Genomic DNA, 25,499 nt, shown 5'->3' with positions numbered 1-25,499 from the left:
AAAAATAAATAATAATTTTAGTCCCACTATTAGAGCTGTCAAATGGATCAATCCGTGACGGGGTGGGTCAACCTAGTAAAAACTCATCATATGGCGGGTGGGTAAGCCGACTCACCAACTTAGCGGGTTAGAAATCTCCAACTTAACCCAACCTAGGCGGATTGATGGTTAGACGGGTCAACCCACGAGCCTGTTAAAAAATTTAAAAAATATTAAAAATTTTAACTTTAGATTATAATTTAAATTGATCCATTTGAATTGTAATTTAGATGGATCAAACTCACTAATTTATTAAGTTTTCTACTTTAATTTTAAAATTAAAAAAAAACTTTCTCAACCTGCGGACTAATCCAAGTTTGTTGCGGGCCAACTCATGCGGGTCGCGAGCCTAGGTGGGTAAATTCATCTGAACCCATCTAAAAATGGGTTGATAAAATTCCAACCCAACTCGTGTAAATTGCTTGGCGGGGCGAGCAAATCCGATGGACCCAACCCAAATTGACTGTTATACCCACCGTTGGACTCTACTTCACTCAACCAACGTGTTCTGGTCGGGTGTCGTAGACGGTTAAGCCACCAATCAATAAATAATCTGACACACACAAGAACTCGCTTCCGTCGGTGAAATGACATGAAAGTAAACTGAGCATAAAGGTTAACTAGTGCCGGAGAGTCCCGGCAGAACACTCCAACACTCAAATTAGTATCAGTGCTAGAAGGAGATCAGAGTGCAGAAGAAAGAAGAAAAAGAAGTTTGTGAAGTTGCTGAGAACCTGTTTAATACCTGTTAGAACATCTCCATGTCGACCCGAGAGGGTCATTCGTCGGACTTGAAGAGACCGGACTTGACGCTGACTGACAGAAGGCGCCGCCGACATGAGGCATCTGGGAACCAAGTCTGTCAATCTCGTAATTATCCTGTGGCGCGACAGTTGCTGATTATTTGTACCTTTTTGCTTCATGCACAGGTATGAGGGTATCCGAGAAATCAGGTTTGACAACCTCATAACCGCCCTGACCTTGTTGCAGGCACCACACGCTTGGGGAGCTTTTGTAGTTTCTGTGTAAGGCGGAGAGTGGATGCCGAGATGCGACACAAAGAGATCGAGGGAGCAATGGCGGAGCTAAGGGGGGGCGCCTGGGGGCGGTCGCCCCCCTGCCCCCCTGACTTTGAACCCATCGCCGTCCTTTCGCCTTAGGACCCAGAGCCTCAATACCCTCTGTCTCCGCCGTGTCTTCGACCTTTTCGACCACAACGGCGACGGCGAGATCACTATCGAGGAGCTCGCCTTCGCCTTCGATCGCCTCAGCCTCGGAGCCGACCCGAGCGAGCTCCGATCCGCCTTCTCTATTTGAATTAGGTTGGATTAGGTTGGATTGCGGGTTGAAACTTAACGGGTTGAAAATCTCCAACCTAATCCAACCTAAGACGGATTGCGAGTTAGACAGGCCAACCACGAGTCTGTCAAAAAATTAAAAAAATATTAAAAATTTTAAATTTAGATTATAATTTAAATGGATCAATTTGAATTATAATTTAGACAGATCAAACCTACTAATTCATTAAATTTTCTACTTTAATTTTAAAATTAAAAATAAATTAATAAACTTTCTCAACTTGCGGACTAATTCAAGTCCGTCGCGGACCAACTCATGTGGCTCACGGACCTAGGTGGGTCAATCCATCTGAACTCATCTGTTCTCTGTTAAGGTAGCTTCACTATTTATGGAAAGTTGCTATCTTCCATGAGAAGAATCATGAAGGGCTTGTCTTAGATGATAATGCTGTTTAGACTTTCTTTCAAGGGAAGATGTTGATAGAGTCAATGATCGAAGAATCTTTTGATTACAAATTAAATATTCAAATTTAGCAAGGATGATTGATGCAATAAATTTTTTTGTTAAAAAAATATAATTACTTTATATATATATATATATATATATATATATATATATAATTATAAAAAGAAACAATAATTTTCGCCCCACCGCTGGGCTCTGTTTCAGCCAACCAACGTCTTCCTCTCCTTCCACCGGACCGGCACCGCCACCTCCGCCCATGAAATGGTCAGCCACTGCCCTAGCTGCACCAGGACCACCATCTTGTACGGCGGCTGTATCCTCCGCTACCCCGACTGGAACTTCTTCTCCGCTCCGGACTCTACGTCCATCCAGTTCTAGATGTGGAACTCGTATCCCGAAGGCCTCGAGCGACGACAGCGTAGTAGTGGAGGCCCTCACGGAGACCCTCACACTGCAAGCTAAGCGCGTGGTTTTGTATTGATAGTCTATGAATAGCGCAGGAGGCGGCGTTGAAGCTTTGCCAAACTTGCGTGTTACATTGTCTGTACTGGCGTGGAATAGTTGAATGTTCGTTGGGTGCGGCAAGACTTTTGACCAACAACTTTCTAATTCATTTAAGCCTCTTGGTTCTGTCATTACAGAGACCATCTCTGCAAGTGTTGGAGAAGATGGGTTGCCATCACAAGTTTAGTCCCTCTTCCTCTTACTTGATGTCTCTGCTCATCGTCTTCCACTTTGGTCCTGCAGTAGCCATCAGTCCAACCTTGCTGTGGAACCACTGCCCAACTGATGCAAACTACACAGCAGTGAGCGCGTTCCGCACCAACCTCAATCTCCTCCTCTCTTCCCTCTCCTCCTCTACCGCCGCCGCCGCAGGGTTCCACAACGACACGGTAGGTCGACCTCCGAACCAAGTCTACGGCCTCGCGTTGTGCCAAGGAGACCTCTCCCTCAGTGACTGCCAGGGCTGCCTTAATGCCTCCGTCCAGGACATCACCCAGGAGTGCCCCAAGGGCATGAGCTCCACCATATGGTACGACATCTGCATGCTTCGCTACTCCAACACAAACTTCTTCTCCGCCGCCGACACTGGCTACAAGGTCTATCAAAGAAACCCCGACAACGCGTCGGACCTGCAGAGCTTCAACGAGCAGTTGGGAAATCTGATGAACAGTCTCGCCACCGAGGCAACGCGTAGCTCGTCGAAGCTGTTCGCGGTGGGGAATTCGAGCCTGACGAGCTTCACGAAGGTATATGGACTGGTGCAGTGCACAAGGGACTTGTCTGCAGATGCATGCTACAGATGTCTTGTTGACGCAGTGGGGAGCATACCGAGCTTATGCGACGGGAAGCAGGGGTGCAAGGTATTCGGACAGAGCTGCAGAATTCGATATGAAATCTACCCTTTCTATAGCATGTCTGCAACAGACGTTGCCTCTTCGTCGCCTCCGTCGCCAGTCGTTGCAGTTTCACCTTCATCGTCGCTGCCGACAGCTGACAGTGAAGGCAAGTGATATTTAAACTCGTTTTACTCGTAAAATCTTTCGTTTATTCGTAAATTATTGTGATTGAATGTTGGAGAACAACATCTTTAGGCCTTGTTTCACGGACAAAAAAAGCCTAATTGATAATTAAACTATTCGTCGTCTCTTCCTTCAGTAGTCATTCGACAATAGAGCACAAAAATGGCTGACTCCATCTTCTTCTTCATCGCCTCCTTTATACTCCTCCCCTAAACCATTACTACGTCGATTCCCAGCTGTTGCAGTTCCAAGCGAAGGAGGAAGGTGTATTCCTAGAGTTGTTTCCTTCGATCCGAGGCCTTCCCTTTCTATAATCTCTCCAGCGTCGCTGATCCTCCGCCGCCGGAGCTGGCGCCTCCGTCTCCGCAACCGGAGGTGCCTCACGATTTCTTTATCAATATAAGTACGCTGCATATAATTAATCCAACCACGAATACGACTTTCTTGATCAATCATCGAGAGTTTTATACAACTCCTGTCGTTGTCTGCTTAAATCAATCAAAGTAAAATCTTTAGACTAGAATAAGGACATGAAGACGCCATCTTTGACGGGTCAAAGAAATGACTTTGGTAGCAAGGCCAAACTTCGATTTAAAGATAGCAAGACTTTGTCCATAAGTCTAATTAAGTAATGAGAGATCCTTATCGTTTCCTTGCATGATTATTCAACAGTACTCCTGTCCCTATTTTGTAAGTCAAGCAAGACTTGTATTTTACCAATGAAGGTTGGTTTCATTAGAATTTCTTACTGCTAAGTCAAGCCCATAACATTTACTATATGTTAATTTCATTTGAACACTTCAAACTATTTTCATTTGAAAACATCAAGCTTCATCTTTCATTTTTTTTTAACTTTAGGAAATAGTAATGGCTCCAGGAGAACAGTTCTACTTATTGCCATCCCTGTTGCTACAGCAAGTCTACTGTTCCTTTGTGCCATTTTTATTTGCTGTGGAAGAACAAAAGCAGGAATTTCAAGATGGAAACCACTCCCACAAGAATTCGGTAGGGCTGCTGAACTATTATGTAGAAGTTGAGCATGCATGGATGCTTATTGCTTACAGTGAAAGTATTTTGAACAGCGAATAAAGATCAACAAGACATAAGAGGTGCAGAATCTCTGTTGTTTGATCTCGAGAGTATTAGGATTGCTACCGGCAACTTCTCTGATGCTAACAAGCTAGGAGAAGGAGGATTTGGACCAGTTTATAAGGTTAGTCAAAAGACTGAATTATATATATATATATATATATATATATATATATATATATGCCTTGTGTAACCTGTGGAAGGTCATTGTAATGGCAATTAATGACACTTTGAATGCAGGGCACACTAGAGAATAAAGAGCTGATAGCAGTGAAAAGGCTTTCGAGAAACTCAGGGCAAGGACTAGTTGAGCTGAAAAACGAAGTGCTTCTACTTGCCAAACTTCAACACAGAAACCTTGTCAGGCTTTTGGGCTGTTGCTTACAATCGGAGGAGAAACTACTTGTTTATGAGTACCTTCCTAATACAAGTCTTGACAAGTTTTTGTTTGGTAAGGTTTCACTACTTAATGAGTCTACATTTTTGCATGACAGTTCATCTCTATTAAATCTCATTCTAGTTGGCTTTTGATCAACTTTCTAGCAGAAACCTTGGAACTTCATATGTTGAAGTTAACATGTGTTTTCAGATTGATGATGGTGTCTACAATAGTAATAGTGTTGATATAACAGTTTAGTTTGGGATCTATTACTGTTGTTGTTAGCACATGCCATAACTAGTTCAAACTCAAGTAACCAAACGTTATATATTGATGGAGTAGATTCTTCGAAAAGAATGCAATTGGACTGGCAACACGGTTTAAGATCATTGAAGGCATCGGTCGAGGACTTCTTTATCTGCATGAAGATTCACGGCTAAAGATCATTCACCGGGATCTAAAAGCGAGTAACATCTTGTTAGATGCAAGTATGAACCCCAAAATTTCAGACTTTGGTTTAGCCAAGCTTTTTGGTGTAGATGAGACCCAAAGAAACACTAATAGAATCGCAGGGACATAGTAAGTAATTCTCTTTATTTTCTTGATTCATTCAATCTAATATTTCTGATGAACACAGTACAAGAAAAGAGTCTTAAATCTTGGTATTTTTTTTTGTTATTGATGATAGTGGATACATGGCACCAGAATATGCTTTTTATGGCCTCTTCTCGGTTAAATCAGATGTGTTTAGCTATGGTGTGCTAATTTTAGAGATTTTGACTGGTCAAAAGAATAGTAATCACCAAGAATCATCCTCCGGATGTTTTGTTGATCTTATTACTCAAGTAAGTATGGATCCTTCCTCGAATGATATAAATTTGATATGCATGTATTCTATTTGAATTAATGAAAAATTATTGACTTAACATGTTTTCATCTCATTTGCGAAGGTCTGGCAGAATTGGACTCAAGGAAATATCTTGCAATCCATCGATCAAAATCTAGTTGATCATTGTCCGACTCAAGAAGTATTAAGATGCATGCATATAGGGTTACTGTGTGTGCAAGAAGACCCAGTTCAGAGACCCACCATGGCCAATATTGTTATCATGCTCAATAGTCACTCCGTCAGCCTTCCTACACCTTCAGCTCCTGCATTTGTCAATCACAATACCATAACCACTGAATCAGCTAATGCTCTAGAATGGGCCGAGAGTTCTAGCAAAAGCAAAGGGAAGGCAAGGAAATCTTCTCAAAATGATGTTTCAATCTCAGAGTTGGAGGCTAGAGAGCAGCAATAAGCCAAAACTTCATCTAAACATTGTGTGTTTTTTTTTTCATCTGCAATAAATTGAATATTGTGCCATGAAAAAACTTTGTGAATTTTGATTGATAAAATACTTGTGCAATGCCATGGCAATGGAAAATTTGGCTCCAGAGCTTCATTGGTGTGAAACTGTCTCATCATGTCCATAGCAGTTTTGCTGTCTTCCAATAAGGTTCACACTCGATCTTCTTCCATGGGAATGGTGATACCATGCTTTCCTTCTTCCCCATGGAAGGAATCCCAACAAAGCTCAAGCAAAGGTGCAACAAAAGCAGTGAAAGAGAATACCTTTACACATCTCACCCTCCCCTCTTTACCTTTTCTCAGATTCCCATATCAAACTAAATCTCTAGATGAACAAAAGAACTCGTTAAAAAAGCATAACTAGAATCATTACATAGTATTTACAGACTTCTCATCTCCCCTTCTCTACCTTAGCATTGAATCCTAAATCTCGCCTCCATGGCCAGAGTGGAAGGAGCGATCATATGCCTGCTGATCCTTGCCATAGACGTAGCAGCTGGTGTGCTTGGAATAGAAGCAGAGATGGCTCAAAACAAGGTAAAATCTTTCTTCAAGATCAATCGAAGTTTATTCAAAGTTTCACCACTCTTTTGAGCTCGTAACCTTGCTATGCATGCGCTTATGGCAGGGGAAGCATCTGAGGGTGTTCTTCTTTGAGTGCAAAGAGCCCGTCCAACAGGCCTACAGGCTCGGCATTGCTGCAGCTGCACTCCTTGCCCTGTCTCATGCCGTTGCCAACGTCCTTGGCGGCTGCCCCTGCATCTGCTCCAGGGACCAGTGGGACAACTCCATGCCCAACAAGCAGATGGCTGCCGTCACCCTAATCTTTTCATGGTACTTAGCTCTCCAAGCTCGTCATTTTCTGATATCACTCCTACACTCCTCTTCTTCGTGCTCATGTTCACAGCAAAACTTGATCAGGATCGTAGCTGTAGTTGGATTCACCATGCTGATGATAGGAGCAATGTCCAACTCAAAGTCGAGAGTGAGGTGTGGCTTGGCCCATCGCCATTTCTTGTCGATTGGAGGGATCTTGTGCTTTGTGCATGCTCTATTTTGCATGGTTTATTATGTTTCTGCGCATGCCAGTATCAAGGAAGAAGGTAAAGCTCAAAGGAACATAAGATCTCATGGCGTGCAAGCCTAATTAACTACGTAAGGCTCCTGGTTCGAAATTTTAGGAATAACTACTTGTTTTGGAAGAACACAACATGAGATAGTAAAAGAAAAGATTAAGCTTCTACTTTTCTTTTCGTGATCATTCAAGCAACTCTTCTTTTTCTTAGTTGGTTTTTTTTTCCAGATAGCCAAGAAATATACACTCTTAAGTCGCAAATCTACTATCACATTCATCAGTAGGCAAGTAGAAAAAGAAGCAGAAACAAGATTAAAAGGCAATAATTATCATACAAAAGTTAACCCAAAAGCATCAAAATGAAACTTTTTATGAGCATCATAAATACAAGAGGTTTCATATTATCATTTTGACCATTCAAGTAGTTTTGTTAAAATATCTTAATAGTCTTTATTAGTGATATTATATTATGATTTATAGTAATATACTAATATATGATCACTATTATATTCATCCTTCTACTTTTAATTTTGAAAACTCAAAAAATCATCAAAATATTTTAGCTAAGATATTTTGATGATTTTTCAATATGACAATGAGACAAACATTTCAATTTCTTATCTTCTAGTTTTGACTCTCCTTTCATATACTTATTGGTAATTCTTATAAATAGATTGAGAAAACTGTATTTAACAAACTTAGTTATCTATTGTTCTACTAGCACCCCAACCAAAAAAGTAAATTACTTATCCCTTGATCTCTCAATATTTCAATCCATTGGACAAACAGGCCTGTAAACTATTGACTCCATTGAAAGCTTTAATAACATCCTCACATACCTTGCAATCTCCTCCTTTCATCCTAAATGAACTAGACTCTAGTTAAAAACATAACCTCCAAGTGATGGTTATAGGCTTGAAGAACATTTAATTCTGCTGAAGAAATAAATGACCAAGTTGAACAGAAATATGGCAAGGTGACTTGGTTCATCATTCATGCCATTTTTAAAGGAATGACAGCTGATACCTTGTCATTTAGGCTGGCACACAGACACAGCTCACCATCCACATCAGAACCTTGCCATTAGATTAATTGTATGATGGCACATTTGGAAGACAGGCAACAATGAAACTGTATTTAAAAGCATTTAGTTCCGCTTTCCATTTACAACATACAATAAGTTTCATTGAAAAGAGATGTGAGCAAGGAAAAGGAGGAAAATTTCTAATGTATCTTATTGTTGTCGTTATCTCTGTTGCTGAAAGCCTTTCCTGGCAAAGGATCCTGCAAACGAGGTAGAATGTGAAGCGCAAGTTGCATGATTGGTCATGGAGGTCAGGACAAAGTACACGGTATCAGTCGTTATCAAAAGACAAGACAAGAACAAGAGCAGCAAAAGTACAGCAGAAAAGAAACAAATAAGCTGAAACGATTAATGCTTGATATCAGACTAGGTTTGCACATTGACATGAATATGCTGAATGCAAATGTGAGGAAAAAAGATCAGTGCTCATTGCGACAGGACAAACAAGGTTAAAATTTAACACTGCTTTTAAGCTGTTGTGAGAAACGAGGCCTATAGGGTAGAAATTACAAGGCGACAAAGAGAACAAAGGCTTAACTAAAAAAATAGGTTGAGTTTTGAGTTGCATAAAACGATTTGTGTGGCGAAGATATTGAATCAGGTTAGGTAGGAATGAAAAGAAAAGAAACATTATTAGGAAAATGGAGGCTCTGACCGAAAAAGATCAGAAAACGCAAACTTGAAAGGCAAAATCGATGCTAAAGATGTAATCTTTTAAACTGGAAGGCGAAGCATCAATCCAATCGGATGTATGAACGGCGTTAATCAATTTGGAGATGAAAAGCTGAACCATCGGCTAATAAATGACCAACAAGAGCGGGATTAACACTTCGAAACGGAAGCACATCTCATAACTTCCCAAACCAGAATCGAAACGCACAAAAAAATTGCATTTTTAGGGTTAACCGACTCACCTAACCCGGCCTCCACCGCCGCTTCTTCTGCTCCGGGGAGACAGTCCGGCGGCTCCTCGAACGAAGACACGGGGAGCCGCTTGCGGGCGACGCCGATGTCGAAGAGGATCACGCCGGAGTCTGAATCGGCGATCACGATCTCCTTGACGGGGAGCCACAAGAAGAGCTCCTCCTGCGACCACCCGACGACGCCCTGGAGCGCGCCGTAGCTGAGGTTTCCGCGCACCTCGCGGTCGAAGAAGGCGAGACCGTCCTTGTACCGCGCGTAGCAGGGGCGGTCGATGAGGACCTCTAGCAGTCCAGAGGAGGGGTTGTGGGCGAAGGACTCAACGGCTTTGGGAAGGAGCCCGCCAGGGAGGCCGTGTTCCTGGAGGAGGTCACCAATCGAAGCAGAGGAGAAGGAGAAGGAGAAGGAGAAGAAGAGGGGGATAAGGATAGATAAGGCGAGAGAAGGCATGGGAGAGGTGAAAGGCGAGAGCTTGGCCATGGAAGAACGGAGAGGAGGAGAAAACGGAAAGTGACGGCGGGGGGTTTAAGAAGGGTTTGGTAGGACAGGTAGACAAATTTAGAGGGGGTGGAACAGATGAGCTGGAATTGGTTAAATTTTCACATTCAGATGGAGCCCACCGATGTAATGAGCTGGAGTTGGTGGGCATCTCAGTGGGTGAAATCTGTTCTTATCCTTTTTCCAAATAATAATATTTTTTTTTCTCTCCATATTTTAGATTTTTAAGGAAGGCATTCACACATGGAACAAATGCTTAACAATTATTTCACACTTGCCATATGTTCTATCCAAGCAATATCCAACTCAGATATTTATTATACTATTCTCAGATAATAGGAAAATAAGGTCACTTTAACGTTCGAAATAATATATATATATTATTTATTATTTATTTATTATTTTATTTATGATTAAATCATTTAAAATTTTTTCTTTAAAATTTAGGGATTAAATTTTAATATTAATAAAAAAATTTAATTACTCACGAAATGTACCAAATAAGAAGTATGGAATAATAATCTAGTATAGTCCATGAGCAACTAAATTTTTTTATTTTAAAATTTTTTATATTTAATACTATAACTCAACTCCTAAACTCTAAAAAGAAAATCTTAAATAGTTTAACCATAAGTTAAAAAAATAAACAAAAAATAAAAAAATAAAAATGACATTGTACACTATTCCGAGCGCCCAGAACAGTTTCAAATGCCCGAAATATTCTATCACCAGTGGTCGTGCAAAAGAAGGCGCACAGAATATCAATCTCATATATATATATATATATATATATATATATATATATATATATATATATATATATATATATATATATATATATATATATATATATATATAGGAATTTGCTCTGCCGCGCGACAAATCCGTGCGCACCCGTCCGCGACGCCGGTTTCTCCTCCACGTTCGCCGCTTCTCCGCCACTGTTCACCGTCGTCCGGCCACCAACGGCCGCCGGACCGGATGCGTTGGAAGGCCAACTCGCCGGCGCTCCGGCCGGGCCCGGATTCCAGCCGGATTGTGGCCGGAATCCGGCCGAAATCCGGCCAGAAACGCGACAGAGACGCTGTTGGCCGATTCCAGCCGAAATCGGCCGGATTCCGGCCGAATCACGGCCGGAGACCGGCCGCGGTCGACGCGCCCGGCGCCGGCGCGTCGACCGCGGCCGGTCTCCGGCCGTGATTCGGCCGGAATCCGGCCGATTTCAGCCGGAATCGCCCAACAGACGCTGTTGGCCGATTCCGGCCGAATCGGCCGGAATCCGGCCGAATCGCGGCCGGAGACCGGCCGCGGTCGACGCGCCCAGCGCCGGCGCGTCGACCGCGGCCGGTCTCCGGCCGCGATTCGGCCGGATTCCGGCCGATTTCGGCCGGAATCGGCCAACAGCGTCTCTGTCGCGTTTCTGGCCGGATTCCAGCCGGATTCCGGCCACAATCCGGCCGGAATCCGATGCCAATGTGTGCGCCGTCGAGTTGCGCTTCCAACGAGTCCAAAATTGCGGCCAACGGTGATCGGACGGCGACGAACGACGACGATGAACAAAGGAAGGTCGGCTGTCGCGCACGGCGTCGCGCGGGGTTTGTCGCGCGGCAGAGAATTTCTCTATATATATATATATATCAAAAAATAAAAAAAATGATATGATCAAAAATATTAATTAAATAATTATATAAATAGATCAAAATTTTAATTTACAAAAGATAGAAATACCCTTCAACTCTAAAATAAAAAATAATTAAAAATAATAATAAAAATATTTAGAGCCTTATTAAAAGTATTAAATGATATCTATTGGATCTGAAATTGACTTGTTGTGAGTTTCACTTGGTAACAAATATAGACCTTTGAAAGTATTTTGATTTATCACTGATGACACTTCACTTTGATAGCCAAATTAAAAATTATGATCTATGAAAATTTAACTCCTCCTATATCAGTCCTAGTCCTGCATCAAAATTAAATCTAGAAAACTTAACCAAACGACAATGTTATTTGTTTATTGTATGAGGTTATGAGCTCCAAGCAAGCAATGATATCTAATGGGCATTGTCTTTATTACGTGTCATGTAGATTAATTTAGTTATCAAATGTTTCTTCTTTATGGCGCAAGCTCATGCAACTCAATGATTAATCAGACTTAGACACCAGTGATTGGATCCTCGATTTATTTAATTCCTCCTCTTCTTCATGGCTTAGCTTTAATTGATGTGCTATTCTCTCCTTTTGAATCAGGCAAATCATACACCTATGACCTATTGGGGCATGATACTCATTTGTAAGTTCAACATTGTTCTCTATGTTTGCAAGTCATGCTTCGCCTTCTACCGCAAACTCTTCTTAGTCGTTCGTTGCGTTGCGACTAATTCGTTGTTTACTACTTTCTTATGATTCAATTATTCACTGGTGCTCGCTAGCTAGGGTGTCCTGTTGGTTTGGACCACTCTAATTAGCCTATTGCATGATGAATAGATTCGATCCAACATCACTGGATAAGGACCACCAAAATGGCTCCAAAGAAGGGGACAAGAATTCAATTGGATTTGTCAGTGAGAAGCAAATTTGGGAAGTCATAAGCTACATCTGATTGATCTGAACATGTGCAAACGAATGCTAATTAGGCTTCAATAAAGCTAAAGGTCCCCATGTCTTGCATTGAATTATGTAGATAAATGATTACTTCAGTCGACTCAATTCAATTTAATGGATATCTGTCTCAGCATCAATTGATGAGAGACAACTCTCTACAGAAATGATGCACAAAGTGGTGAATCTCTTCTTATAGCTAGGTGTAAATAACCAAGCAGTTCTATAAGTAAATGCACATATTTCATCGACTTGTAATTGCCAGACTCATTTCTTTACTAGTGAAACCTCTGCTGCTTGCTGTTGTAATGGAAGGTTTTTTAAGAGGAGTTAGAAGTTGCTCATCAGTAACATCATCATCATCTCTGCCGTTGTGGATCTTTCTGACATCGGATAGAATAACAATAATTATTTTAGAGACGAAAGATTAAAAGAAAATTATAAAAAAAACAAATACAAAAAATTTAAATAATGAAAAGAAATAAGGACAACACATAGGACAGCACCCTCTAGGAGTTTTGTTAAAAAAAATTATTGAATAATCAAAAGTTAACCGAAAATAATTAAACATATATATAAATAAATCCTAAATGGAATTCTAACTTAGAAAAAGTTAAAAATATCTTAAAATCTTAAAAATAAAAAATTATTAGAAATAAAAAAATATTCAAGACCTCTAAAAAATTACTAAACGATGTTTGATGAATCCAAAAGTGGATTGATACAGATTTTACTAGGTACGGAATAAAGATATCTAAAAAATCTTTAATTAAAACTAATCATGTTCTGATTAAAACTAACGATGTTTGAGGACTTTTTTTTAAAATTATTTTAATAAAATAATTCATTACATTAATAAATATAATTTATTAATTTTATTTTTAATTTTAATAAATTTATATATATTTTTAAAAATAATTCATTAAAAAATTATTTTAATAAAATAATTTATTAAAATAATTATTTTAATAAAATAATTCATTACATTAATAAATATAATTTATTAATTTCATTTTTTAAAATTTAAAATAAATTTATATATATATTTAAAAATAATTCATTAAAAAATTATTTTAATAAAATAATTTATTTAATTTATAAATTTAATTTACTAAAATAATTTATTAAAATAATAAACATAATTTATTAATTTTATTTTTTAAAATTTAACATAAATTTATATATTTTTAATAAAATAAATCATTAAAATAATTATTTTAATAAAATAATTTGTTAAATTAATAAATATAATTCATTAATTTTATTTTAATAAAATAATTTAATAAATTAATTAACTCTGTTAAAATTAGATTTCATAATACATTTCAATTAACTTAGTTTTAAAATCGAAGGATACGTAATAATGAAAAAAAAATTCGTTAACCTCCGAACTTGTAGAAAATCTTAAACTGCTAAAGTAATCGTATTCCCGAGTTATAACTCATTTGTTGATGTGACGGTGATATTGTATTATTTGTATAGCACGTACAAAATATGTGAAAATTAATTTTCATTTTGTTCGAGAATGTACGACAACTCAACAACTATCTATTTTTTTTATTTCTGTAGAAGATCAAATTGCTGATATTTTTATGAAGTCATTATCTAAGCAACGTTTCAGTAGATTAACAAGTAAATTCAATGTTAAAGATCTTCCGTTGAATTTGTCGCTCAGAGGAGAGGATAAATGAGAATTATCTCATATGATTGAGTCATAAAAGAGAATTATTCCATATGACTAAATCAAATCAAAGATATAATAATTATTAAAATATATCCTTTCTTTATTAATTGATCAATTGACTGAGTCTTATAAATATATTATATATTGTATCATTGACTTAGGGTTTAATGAATAAATTTATTATTCCTTTATTATTTCTCTTATGTATTCTTACAGTATTCAATCGTGTAGTAGGTCTCATGCAGGTTGGACACCAATGTGAAGTTCACTTTCTTCGCCACAGTGCTGTTGATCGTACTCGGAAAGCCGACGTGTGGATTTAAGTGTACACTGATTGGTCTAGCTCACACGGTATCCATAGAAGTTTATGAATTGTTCTTCTCGATACCAATGCATTATCAGGAACTGAGGTCGGCAAAAAAGACATGTATGCATAGTCAACAGGGAAAATTAATCATCCAGTTTAATTAGTCAAAAGCAAAAAAAAAAAAAAAAAAGAGAGAAAATTGATCTTTTTAAAACTTATATTAAATTATTGTAAAATCTAAACTTTATTTTTGTAATTTAAATTTATAAATCAATATAAACAAGTAGGATTTGTAATTCTACGTTTACTATTTGATGCAAGAGCATCTAGCAACATGATTAATTTATGTCTTTCGATACAATATTATATTTTCCTCTGAGCTGTGATGAGAAGAAATTGAGACTATCAACCTTCCGTTTGGGCCTTGAAGAAGAACGATCGAGACTACCGACAAAAAAGATGATCAACCTGTGATCTCCTGACAGGCTTGACACATGCAGTTAGATTGTAGCACTATAGTTCATTCGAACTGGATCATCAAAACTCTAGCATTGGTCTTTTATTTGTTTTAAATTTCTAAAAAATAGTTTAGATTTTATCTTTTTAATTTTTTAATATTTTATTTTTAAACGTGAGTTTAGACTTTATCTTTTTAGGATTTTTAAGTCCGTTTAGGATTTCGAATCCATTAAAAAAATTTTCTTTCTATTAGAATTTTATCTTTCTTTTACAAGTTAGGGTTTTAGATATATATAAACATCTTATAAGTTCATATTTAGGGAGAAGAAGTTTTTTTATTTAATAATATTTTGGCAGTCCGTTTATTTTTCTATCTTGGTATTCTTTCAAATCAATAGGTTTTAGAAGATTATTTTCGATGTTTGCAGTTGAACTAACGGATTCAATATTGTCCGTAGGATAATCACTATCCCATCCGACGTCACTATTTGAATTTATAAATTTGATCTTTTGAAGCATCGGTTTTGACTTGTTCTTCTCGAGCTCATCCACATTGAAAGCTCCTTATCAACCATATTCTTCTCAACCACATTGAAAGCTATCTTTTGTTTCACGAAGTCAGACACTTGTATTGCTTATTAATTAATTAACTCACCACTAATGAGTCATTAGGGTCAGGCATTGTCATTCACTGTCTAATAGGCCTTTACTTAGTCTTAACCCCATCATTAATCATTAGCCAAATGAAGATTTTGATCTTAGAGCTCGGAGAGATTGCACTATATCTGATGATTGATTATCCCGGATTAACTTGTTGATTCTGTATCGAGTGGTATAAAGAGATTAATCTGCTTGATAATATATCCTAGACCCAGGTCTTGTTTCAATTAGTGATTTAATTAAGGTTTGATATATAAATACTGGACCTTAATTAGTTTTCAAAAACAAAAAGAAAATATTGAACTTTAGATTTGCTAAATAATAATAATAATAATAATAAACCACGTCATGCATGCATATGCATGTTTAATTCTTATATTTAATCTTTTCCTTTTTTTTCAATCATTCAAACAAATTTACCAAACAACTTGATTTAAAGGAATTAAATTATTTTTACATAAAAGAAATAATAGAAAATAATATAAAATTTTGGAACATTAAAAGCTTTTTGAATATTTCTTACTATCACAGCTCATATAATTATACAAATGGACGTCATTAACTGAAAGAGATATACGTTGATTCCGTCGTCGTTTCGTTCTATTATATTTTTCTATTAAGTAGTGTTGACAAATTGTGGAAGTAGTATGACAATCTGCAGCCTCCAAATTAATTACATTCGCGTTTTCCAAACAGAGACAGATCAGTTAATTGACTGGAGATTAGTTCCTGCTCTGTCATCACAGATCAGTTAATTGACTGGAGACTAGTTCCTGCTCTAATCTCTATCATCATCTTCTAAAGGTGTTGTTAAATTAATGTTATATATAATTAAGCAACGAACTCTGCGCAAAGAACACAGTAGTAAATTGCAGGTGCAACGCAAATCCTTAAACTTTTTCCATGGCGCGGATGCAGCTCTTTCTTCTACAGTTCCTGGCAATAGTACTACTAGCAGAGACATTCTTTCTACTTGGCCGATCCTCGTCTGGTATGTTTAAGAAAGAATTTTTAGTCCAGAATTAAATTAAATTATAAAACCGTAGGATTTTTGTCCGTTTGTTTATCTGTTTATTTATTTATTTATTTGGTATCGTCAAAGCCTCAGGATCTGTGAAAAGTTTACCATAAAGTAATACTTTAATATCCTTCATTTTAAAACCAACCTAATCAATAAAGATTTCAGGCTTATTCGAAGACACATGGCAACTGAGGCGTAGGGATATAATCGGATTGAACCGAGTTCAAGCTCGATTTATTTTTCCTAAGCTCAAATTCGACTCAAGTTCGATTTGAACTTTAATTTTTAAATTTGAGCTCGGTTCGTAATGAAATTAAATAGTCCACGAACGGCTCGAACTCAGTTCAAAAATGACTCATTTAAAAGTTAAACGAGGTTAGTTCGAATTTAGTTCAAAAATAACTCATTTAAAAATTAAATGAGCTTAGTTCAAATTTGGCTCGTTAATATATATATATATATATATATATATATATATATATATATATATATATATATATATATATTCACGAGTCTCTTAACGAACATGTTCGTGAGTCTTTAAACGAATATATTCGCGAGTTTACGAATCAAATATTGTTAAGTTCGAGTTCAATTCGATAATATTTTCGAGTTCGAAATCAGATTCGAACTCAGCTCGTTAACTTAATCGATCAAACTCAAATAATTTTTTTTTGAATCGAGACTCGAATAGTTCATGAGTCGCTTGACTCGTTTACACCCTTACTGAGGCGTAGAGTTATTAGGCCTCGTTAATACTATATTAATTTTTGCCTAGTGAAATAAGTGTACTTCACCTATTTGGAAACCTAATAGATCTCATTGCCCTGTTTAATAGGAGAAATTGTAGAGCAATTGGATATCCATTTATAGCACAAGTCACACGTTTATGATGGCCAAAGGATTTGATTCATTTGTTTATTTATTTATCAACTCTTGTGCAGGTGATACTGATACAATGATGGGGACTAGCTCACTTTTGGATGGCCAGACATTGATCTCGGCGGGGAGCTTCTTCCAACTCGGCTTCTTCAATCCAGTTAACGATTCTGCGACTGCATACATAGGAATTTGGTACTACAATCACCCACCAAGCGAAAACAGAGTAGTATGGGTCGCCAATAGGAACAAATCTGTCAACGCATCCATGGCATCGTTGAACCTGACTTCCGACGGAAATCTGATCTTATTTGAGGAAGGAACAAAGGTTTGGTCGACGGGAACATCCGCAGAACTCAATTCTGCACGCTTGCAGCTTTTAGACTCAGGAAACCTCCAGCTGACTGCTGGCAACTCTAGAAACATTCTATGGCAGAGCTTCGACCATGCGTGTGACACTCTTCTCCCTGGCATGAAGATAGGATTCGACTTACGGACCAACACTTTGTGGCCGCTCGTGCCATGGATGAGTTCCACGGACCCTTCTCCGGGCCAATACGTCGCCAAAATTTTGATGTATAATGTTCCGGATTTTTTCACGTTGAGTGTGAATGGATCCCGCAAATATTTCCGCACTGGGCCATGGAACGGGCAATGGTTCTCCGGCCTTCCAACGATGGGGAACAACGTTTTGGTGAGGAACGTAAGCTTCAGATACGTGTACAACCAGAATGAGACCTACTACATCAATGAATATAAGACTGCATCGCCACCGCTAAACCGGTTGGTAGTGGACGCCAACGCAACCTACAAGAGTTGGAGTTTTGTTGAGGGAGAGTGGAGAGTTTTCTTGTCGTTTCCGAGCGACGACTGCGATCACTACAACCATTGTGGCGGCAACAGCGTTTGCACCGAGGGCTACTACACAGCCTCCTGTCGTTGCTTGGAAGGGTTTAAGAACAAAAGCGTCGTCGTCGGCGACGGATGCGCGAGGAAGGAGCCCTTGGATTGCTCGTCGAACCAGTTTTCGAAGGAGCCGAACGTGAAGGTGCCCGACACCGAGAACGCAACCTCACGAGGCAACATTAGTCTGCGTGCGTGCAAGAAATTGTGCTTGGATGATTGCTCCTGCGTCGCGTTTGCGGTGATCAATGGGCCTTATGGGTGCATAACTTGGCGTGGTGAGCTGTTGGATATCAGAAGTTTTACAGACGGAGGAGACGATTTATACATTCGGCTTGCAGGTAGGTGTCGAGTTATGCATACATGAAATTGGATGATCAGAGTAACATTATATTTAATCATCTATTATCCTTCTTTTTTCTTTTCCTGCAGAATCATCAACAACGAAAAATTGGAAGAAGCTCGTGTGGGAGATAGTGATTTCGGCGTTGCTGGGAATTTTTTTGCTGAGCAGTGTAGGCGTACTCGTTAGGAGGAGGAGGAGAAACAGAGCATTGCAGTTTCCAAATGTGGAGAAAGGTCTTGCACAATGTTTTATATAACAAATTAACAATCGTGCTAGTTTTTCAAAGTTTCTTCGGATTTAAAAAGGATTGAGTCAAATTTATTTACATTAATCAGTTAATTCTCAACTTTCTAAGAAAAAAATTGAAAGGAAGTTTTTACTAATTCATAGTGTGATCCTTGTGCCAGATTCGATCAGTACATTGGATGTACTTCCTTCATATGATTTGCGTACTATAAAAGCTGCAACAAATGATTTCTCGGAAGGAAACAAACTTGGGGAAGGGGGATTTGGAGTTGTTTACAAGGTAAGAAGACTTTCAGTATCAGAAAAAATAAAGATCTAGCCTTTCAAACCTGTGAAATTGAAGAAATGATACATTTTGTCAGGGTCAATTGGATGATGGACAGATGATTGCTGTCAAAAAATTATCAAGATACTCCTCACAAGGCCCAAATGAGTTCCAGAATGAACTCACCGTGATAGCCAAGTTACAACACAGAAACCTGGTTCGTCTTCTAGGCTACTGCATTGAAGGAGATGAGCGACTTATGATACTCGAATACATGGAAAATAAGAGCCTTGATGCTTTTATTTATGGTTAGCATATTTTCTCATGTTTCTTAGTTTTATTACCTTCACAGATGGTTAAAAACTAATCACAACACATTTATCTAATCCTGTCACTAGATAAAGCTAAAAGTTCATTGCTAAATTGGCAAAGACGTTTCCATATTATAATTGGGATCGCTCGAGGACTTCTATACTTGCATCAAGACTCTAGATTGAGAGTCATTCATCGTGATCTTAAGCTGAGTAATATTCTCCTTGACAAGGATATGAATCCAAAGATTTCAGATTTTGGCATTGCAAGGATATTTAAAGGAGATAATGCTCTTGAGGATGCAACAACGAGACCGGTCGGAACACTGTAAGTCTTTTATGAGTTCACTTGATTTGATTAAATATATAAGGGAAAATTGGGAGGACACGTAAAAAAATTTAAATTATCTTAATTTTTCTCATGTTGTCCTTTTATTTGTTTGTAGTGGTTACATGGCGCCTGAGTATTTATTAGATGGAATTTTTTCATTCAAGTCAGATGTATTCAGCTTCGGTGTGATAGTATTGGAAATCATAAGTGGAAAGAAAATTAGAGTATTCAATCAAACTGATACAAACTTAAATCTTTTAGGATATGTAAGTATTAATTTCAATATACATAGTCTTTGATCTCTACATGGTACTGTCTAAAATTTTAAAATATCTTTTCTACGACATTGCAGGTAAATAAACTTTGGAAGGAAGAAAGATCATTAGAAATTGTTGATCAAGCATTAAATCAATCATATCCAAGAGAAGAAGTTTTACATTGTATCCACATGGGTCTTCTATGTGTACAAGATAATAGTAATGATAGGCCAACAATGACAGAAGTAATGGCAATGTTAATAAGTGAGGATCAACTCTTTACTCCGGTTATGCAACCTGCTATAACATCAACTAGCAACGAAGGAGATTTCACTAGGAACGAAATGAGCTTCACACTTGTAGGTCGTTGAAATATGTATTTACTTAATATCTTATCAATATTTGGCATCATCAAAGTCCTGGATCAGTGTATCTATTAACATGTCACCTTGGACAAACCCCTCATCAATACAAAAATAAAATAAGATGATATTGAAAATTACAGAATGAGAAAACATCAAAATTACAAAAGAAAAGATGTTGGCCAATCATTAATATTCACAATATTCTCTATGATCGTGATGATTTTTGTAGAAGTTGATTTTTATGAACTTAGATATGACAAAGTATGATCAATAAGAATAAAAGGAACTCATTTCACCTCATTAGCCTGTCAGGGTGAAACTCATTTCTTCTATAGTTAAATCTCCTTCACTGCTGGTTGAGGTTGACGCCATTACAGGTTGCCTTAGCAGGGTTAGAAGTTGATTCTTTCATCAGCATCATCATCACCTCTACCATGGTTGGTCTATCTTGGCAGTTCTCTTGCACACACAAATTAAAAGAGCATTTGAATGCAAGATAAGATTTCTATTGTTGGGTATGAGCAATCTAAAGAATCATCAAGAATTTTTAAAGATCTACCTTTCTTCCAAAATTTATATGTATGTTGTCAAATAAAAACTAAAATTTGAACTCTAAGCAATATTGATGCATACAAAGACTTATTTATTTTGAAGCTACACTTACATGTGCTAAAAGATTGAAATTTGTATTTGTTTGACTGAAAATTCTATTTCTCTTATTGCTTAGGATTTCTAGTACTATCACAACGAAGCTAAAGACATCTGAATTAGATCACTATATAAAATTAACCATAAAGCAATACTTCAATATTCTTCATTTCAAAACCAACCCTAATGACTAAAGATTTCAGTTCATCATTATAGCTTAGTAGTGCATATAGTTCGTTCGCTTGCAAATATTGAAAATGACTGTTGATCAGGGGCATTTGACTAAGTCTATTTTCGCATGTTATTCATGGTCCTTAATAACGACACTCAATCACCATTCTTTTTTATAAAAAAGGTGGAATCCGTCATCTTAGCGGCCCTACACGGTTGGCCCTACGACCAGCTGTGAGGAGGTAAATCGAGAAACTGCAGTTGGTCACGTCCATCACCATTCTTTCACATAGTGACAGACGTTGAGCCAATCAAAGGTGATCATTAATGAGCCTAGCTCATGATAGAAATTGCAGGAATTTATTGAACAGATCTAGCAGCAGATCATAAGATTGCAGGAGCAAGTGAAGGAAAACATAGCCGAGATGAAGGAGCTCTTTCTCTTTGTGTTCCTGGAATTACTAGCAACAACACTTGTCATTCTTACTCTGTGAATTGAAGATGAGATGAAGCATATGTTGGGTCCAAAAGGATGTTCGTATTTCCACAATGACATGATATTGTCCACTCTGGGCCTAAGCCCTCATGGCTTTGTTCTTGGGCTCTCCCCAAAAGGCCTCATCCCAATGGAATACTTTTCATCCTTTTAAACCCATGATCTTTCCCATGTGTTTTAGATGTGGGACTATGTTTGCACCCTTGCAACTTAACAATCCTCCCTCAAACAAAGGACCACTGGAAGCTCCCCTACCATTTCTCATGGTCTAGCTGCCATTTCTCATGGTCTGGCTGCCATGTCCCTCATGGTCTGGCTGTCATGTCCCTCATGGTTCGAGCCTCCCTTACTTCCTTTGTTTTTCCCGAGGGTCCCCACATGGTTAGATCCAGATCATAGCTCATCCGGCGGTTAGTCCAGTGAAGAGCGAGGCGAGGCAGCGGCCTCGCTCTGATACCAATTGTTGGGTCCAAAAGGATGTTCGTATCTCCACAATGGCATGATATTGTCCACTTTGGGCCTAAGCCCTCATGACTTTGTTCTTGGGCTCTCCCCAAAAGGTCTCATCCCAATGGAGATACTTTCCATCCTTTTAAACTCATGATCTTTCCCATGTGTTTTAGATGTGGGACTATGTTTGCACCCTTGCAACCCAACAGCATAAATATGTCCCTTCATAGATGGCTGACGAAGCTTTCTTCCATGATATAATTGAATTTGCATAATTAACCATGGAAGATTTCTTCCATGGTTGTCTTGGTGAGGCATCTTTGATGCTTAAGTCACCATGATACCTAAATAGTAGGAAAAAAGAGAAAAAATTGTGAGCGACCCCTCTCATGAAGTATATACTCTTGAATATTTATAATAGTAAAGTGGAGATCATGACCCATGTTTGCTAGAGTCGCTCCATAGATTTCTACTACTCAGACTAGCTCGGTAGTTTGGACTAGCTCGGCAATTGGTCGGGAGTGGCTCAACAAAGTGTGACTCGGATAATAATAACTCAGCATGATGATTTGACCAAATTAGGATGGAGCCACATAAACACGCTCTGTTAATCTAGAATTGGACTAATATCGATGGCAACATGAGACAAAACTTAAGTGAGTATTTCTTTAATATAACTAGTGAACACAAATTCAAGTGGTTGTTCGATCCATCTCTCACACACAGTTGGGAGCCCATAAAGATGCACCTTACCAACAATGAAAGCATCAAGACAGTCAGTGATAAACATATTTGGGAACTCAAGAAAGGAGGTAAGAGTCATGAGCATAAATCATATGATGCGTATAAACGAAAAGTATCACACAATGGAATTGTAATTATTGGTACAATCGGTCTTTAAGATTTTAATATTTATTTGATAATATATTTGATATTGGTATAAGAGCAGTTTCGGCCATTAATGTTTCTCATGAGAACGAGGATTCTCCATCTATAGTATGCTTTGGTGAATTGCTAATCGATTTAATTTGCCCCAACTATTAGCGGATTATCATTAGCCGAAGCGCCGGCTTTCAAGAAAGCAGCTGGAGGAGGACCTGCTAATGTTGCTGTTGGGATAAATATGGAGTAAAAGTTCTTCAAATTTTCATAACAAATTTTGTATAAAGAAAACCAATGGGCACTTATTCGATTCATACTGAAACCTTTTTCATGTTAAGCATGAGTACCCACAACCACTTAAATATATACTACGTACACGGATAGATCTGAAAAACTCTTATACTTTTTTTTTGTAAATTGAAAGAGGGGTTTAATAATATCTCTATACTAAGATTTATTAACTCGAAGAGACATTACACCTTAAATAAAGTTAAGTAGAGGGATGACATAGGGATAATATGTTAAAATCTATTCCGTGCCCAATTTCAGAAGCATCACCAGATATTATACTCTCTAAATCTGGATCATCAAATAATACAAGTTGATCATCTGAATCTTCATGTCACCCTACTATTGTCTCTTCACCATCCACAGGTGATTCAAATGATAATGCTCCTCATTGTACTTTGTCCTTAAGTGGTATCTATGAACGTTGCCCACCAATGGAAACTTCACGTCCCCTTCCGCAAGCTTTAGTGGTCTCTACAAAAATTGTCGAACCAACTTATTTTTCACAATCGAACAAGGATCTGAATTGGCATAATGCAATGGCTTCAGAATTTGATGCACTTCTTCGCAATGAAACATAGAGTCTAGTTCCACGCACTTCCTCCATGAATGTTATGGGCTCAAAATGAGTTTTTGTCTTAAGTATCGAGTTGATGGTTCTCTTGAACGATACAAAGCTTGACTTGTAGCCAAAGGATTTAATCAACAATTAGGTATTGACTTTAATGACACTTTTAGCCCAGTCATCAAAATTATATTTGTCAGATTATTGTTATCAATAGCTGTTAGTTATAATTAGCCTGTACGACAATTAGACATTTTCAATGTATTTCTTCATGGTCATCTTGAGCAAACTATATTTATGGAGCAACCACCTAAGTTCCTCCATCCACAATTTCCATGTTATATTTATCAACTTAGGAAACCCTTATATGGTCTTCGACAAGCCCCTCGTCCATGGTTTCATCGTTTATCTAGTTGATTACAAGGTTAAAGATTTTCTGGATCTAAGACAAATTCTTCTCTATTCTACAAATACAATGATGACTCTATGATATTTTTTGTGGATGACATTTAATTACTAGTAATGATTTAAAAGACATCACAACTCTATTACGTCTTCTCCATCAATAATTTCTTATTCAAGATCTAGGTAATGCACATTTTTTTCTTGGTATCAAACTTATCATCCCACACGATGAAGGTTGTCTTCTCTCTCAGAACAAGTATATTACTAGAATTCTTCAAAAATCTAAAATGGATGGAGCATGTCCGATATCAACACCAATCGCCATAAATGACTTCTCTACATTTTTTCCTGCTATGTTTGATCTCCAAGTTTATCGAAGTATTGTTGGAGTTTTATAATATGTCACTATCACACGCCTTGATATTACCTTTGTAGTAAATCGTGCTTGTCAGTTCATGCATGCTCCCACTGAACAAAATTAGAAAGGAGTGAAAAGGATTCTTCATTATCTCAAAAGAACTATTCTACATGATTTTCTTTCATATCGTTAATCATCTCGAGACTTACATACCTTTAATGATGCAGATTAGGCAAGTTCTTCTAAGGATAGACACTCTACTAATGGATATGCAATGTTTCTTGGACGGAGCCTTATTTCATAGAATTCGAAAAAGCAACCTATAGTTTCTCGTTCAAGTGCTGAGGCTGAATATAAAGTTATAGCCAATACAATATCTAAAATTTTTTGACTTCAATCATTTCTTTCTGAACTTCATCTTGCATCAAAAGTTGCACTAAAAATTTGGTATGATAATATTGGAGCCACATATCTTACTGCAAATCCTATATTTCATGCACGTACAAAATATGTGGAAATTGATTTTCATTTTGTTTAAGAATGTGTGGCAACTCAACAGCTATCTGTTTTTTTTATTTCTATAGAAAATCAAATTGCTGATATTTTTACGAAGTCATTATCTAAGCAACGTTTCAATAGATTAATAAGCAAATTCAACGTTAAAGATCTCTCATTGAATTTGTCGCCCGAAAGGGGGAGAGGGGTAAAAGAGAATTATCCCATACGATCGAGTCATAAAAGAGAATTATTCCATATGACCGAATCAAATCAATTGACTGAGTCTTAAATATATAATATATTATATGACTTAGGGTTTAATGAATAAATTTATTATTCCTCTATTATTTCTCTTGTATTCTTACAGTATTCAGTCGTGT

General features: G+C 37.6%; 3 protein-coding genes and 1 pseudogene across 3 annotated transcripts; 3 read left to right on the top strand and 1 right to left on the bottom strand.

Moving 5' to 3' along the window:
• The first annotated feature begins 2,462 nt into the window (after nt 1–2,462).
• On the top strand, nt 2,463–6,186 carry LOC141845796 (cysteine-rich receptor-like protein kinase 10; annotated as a pseudogene).
• Nucleotides 6,187–6,541: 355 nt separating this feature from the next.
• On the top strand, nt 6,542–7,306 carry LOC141845803 (protein VASCULATURE COMPLEXITY AND CONNECTIVITY-like). Its single transcript, XM_074733808.1, has 3 exons — nt 6,542–6,682; nt 6,723–6,979; nt 7,067–7,306. The coding sequence occupies exons 1-3, from the start codon at nt 6,584–6,586 to the stop codon at nt 7,290–7,292; spliced, it is 582 nt and encodes a 193-aa protein (XP_074589909.1). The 5' UTR covers nt 6,542–6,583; the 3' UTR covers nt 7,293–7,306.
• Nucleotides 7,307–8,312: 1,006 nt separating this feature from the next.
• Nucleotides 8,313–9,705, bottom strand: LOC141845801 (uncharacterized). The gene is made up of 2 exons (XM_074733807.1): nt 9,219–9,705; nt 8,313–8,504 (listed from the first exon to the last, which is right to left on the bottom strand). Exons 1-2 carry the CDS (start codon nt 9,703–9,705, stop codon nt 8,467–8,469), a joined length of 525 nt encoding a protein of 174 aa, XP_074589908.1. The 3' UTR covers nt 8,313–8,466.
• Nucleotides 9,706–16,337: 6,632 nt separating this feature from the next.
• LOC141845793 (G-type lectin S-receptor-like serine/threonine-protein kinase At4g27290) lies at nt 16,338–20,364 on the top strand. The gene is made up of 8 exons (XM_074733803.1): nt 16,338–16,425; nt 17,400–18,578; nt 18,670–18,816; nt 18,991–19,109; nt 19,192–19,402; nt 19,493–19,733; nt 19,852–20,002; nt 20,089–20,364. Exons 1-8 carry the CDS (start codon nt 16,338–16,340, stop codon nt 20,362–20,364), a joined length of 2,412 nt encoding a protein of 803 aa, XP_074589904.1.
• The last annotated feature ends 5,135 nt before the right edge of the window (nt 20,365–25,499 follow it).

This window comes from Curcuma longa, chromosome 15, assembly GCF_044706935.1.
Source record: "Curcuma longa cultivar G26 ecotype Majalengka, Jawa Barat chromosome 15, ITB_CL_G26_1.1, whole genome shotgun sequence".
Taxonomy (NCBI): Eukaryota; Viridiplantae; Streptophyta; class Magnoliopsida; order Zingiberales; family Zingiberaceae; genus Curcuma; species Curcuma longa.
This window is presented reverse-complemented; position numbering and strand designations above follow the sequence as displayed.

Excerpts from the sequence above, each read along its gene's own strand:
- LOC141845793 (XM_074733803.1), top strand. The coding sequence starts at position 16,338 with ATGGCGCGGATGCAGCTCTTTCTTCTACAGTTCCTGGCAATAGTACTA. Across the intron at positions 18,579-18,669 it reads TTTATACATTCGGCTTGCAG|AATCATCAACAACGAAAAAT; the intron begins GTAGGTGTCGAG and ends CTTTTCCTGCAG. Across the intron at positions 18,817-18,990 it reads GTTTCCAAATGTGGAGAAAG|ATTCGATCAGTACATTGGAT; the intron begins GTCTTGCACAAT and ends TCCTTGTGCCAG.
- LOC141845803 (XM_074733808.1), top strand. The coding sequence starts at position 6,584 with ATGGCCAGAGTGGAAGGAGCGATCATATGCCTGCTGATCCTTGCCATA. Across the intron at positions 6,683-6,722 it reads CAGAGATGGCTCAAAACAAG|TTTCACCACTCTTTTGAGCT; the intron begins GTAAAATCTTTC and ends GTTTATTCAAAG. Across the intron at positions 6,980-7,066 it reads GTCACCCTAATCTTTTCATG|GATCGTAGCTGTAGTTGGAT; the intron begins GTACTTAGCTCT and ends AAACTTGATCAG.
- LOC141845801 (XM_074733807.1), bottom strand. The coding sequence starts at position 9,705 with ATGGCCAAGCTCTCGCCTTTCACCTCTCCCATGCCTTCTCTCGCCTTA. Across the intron at positions 8,505-9,218 it reads GGCGGTGGAGGCCGGGTTAG|GATCCTTTGCCAGGAAAGGC; the intron begins GTGAGTCGGTTA and ends CCTCGTTTGCAG.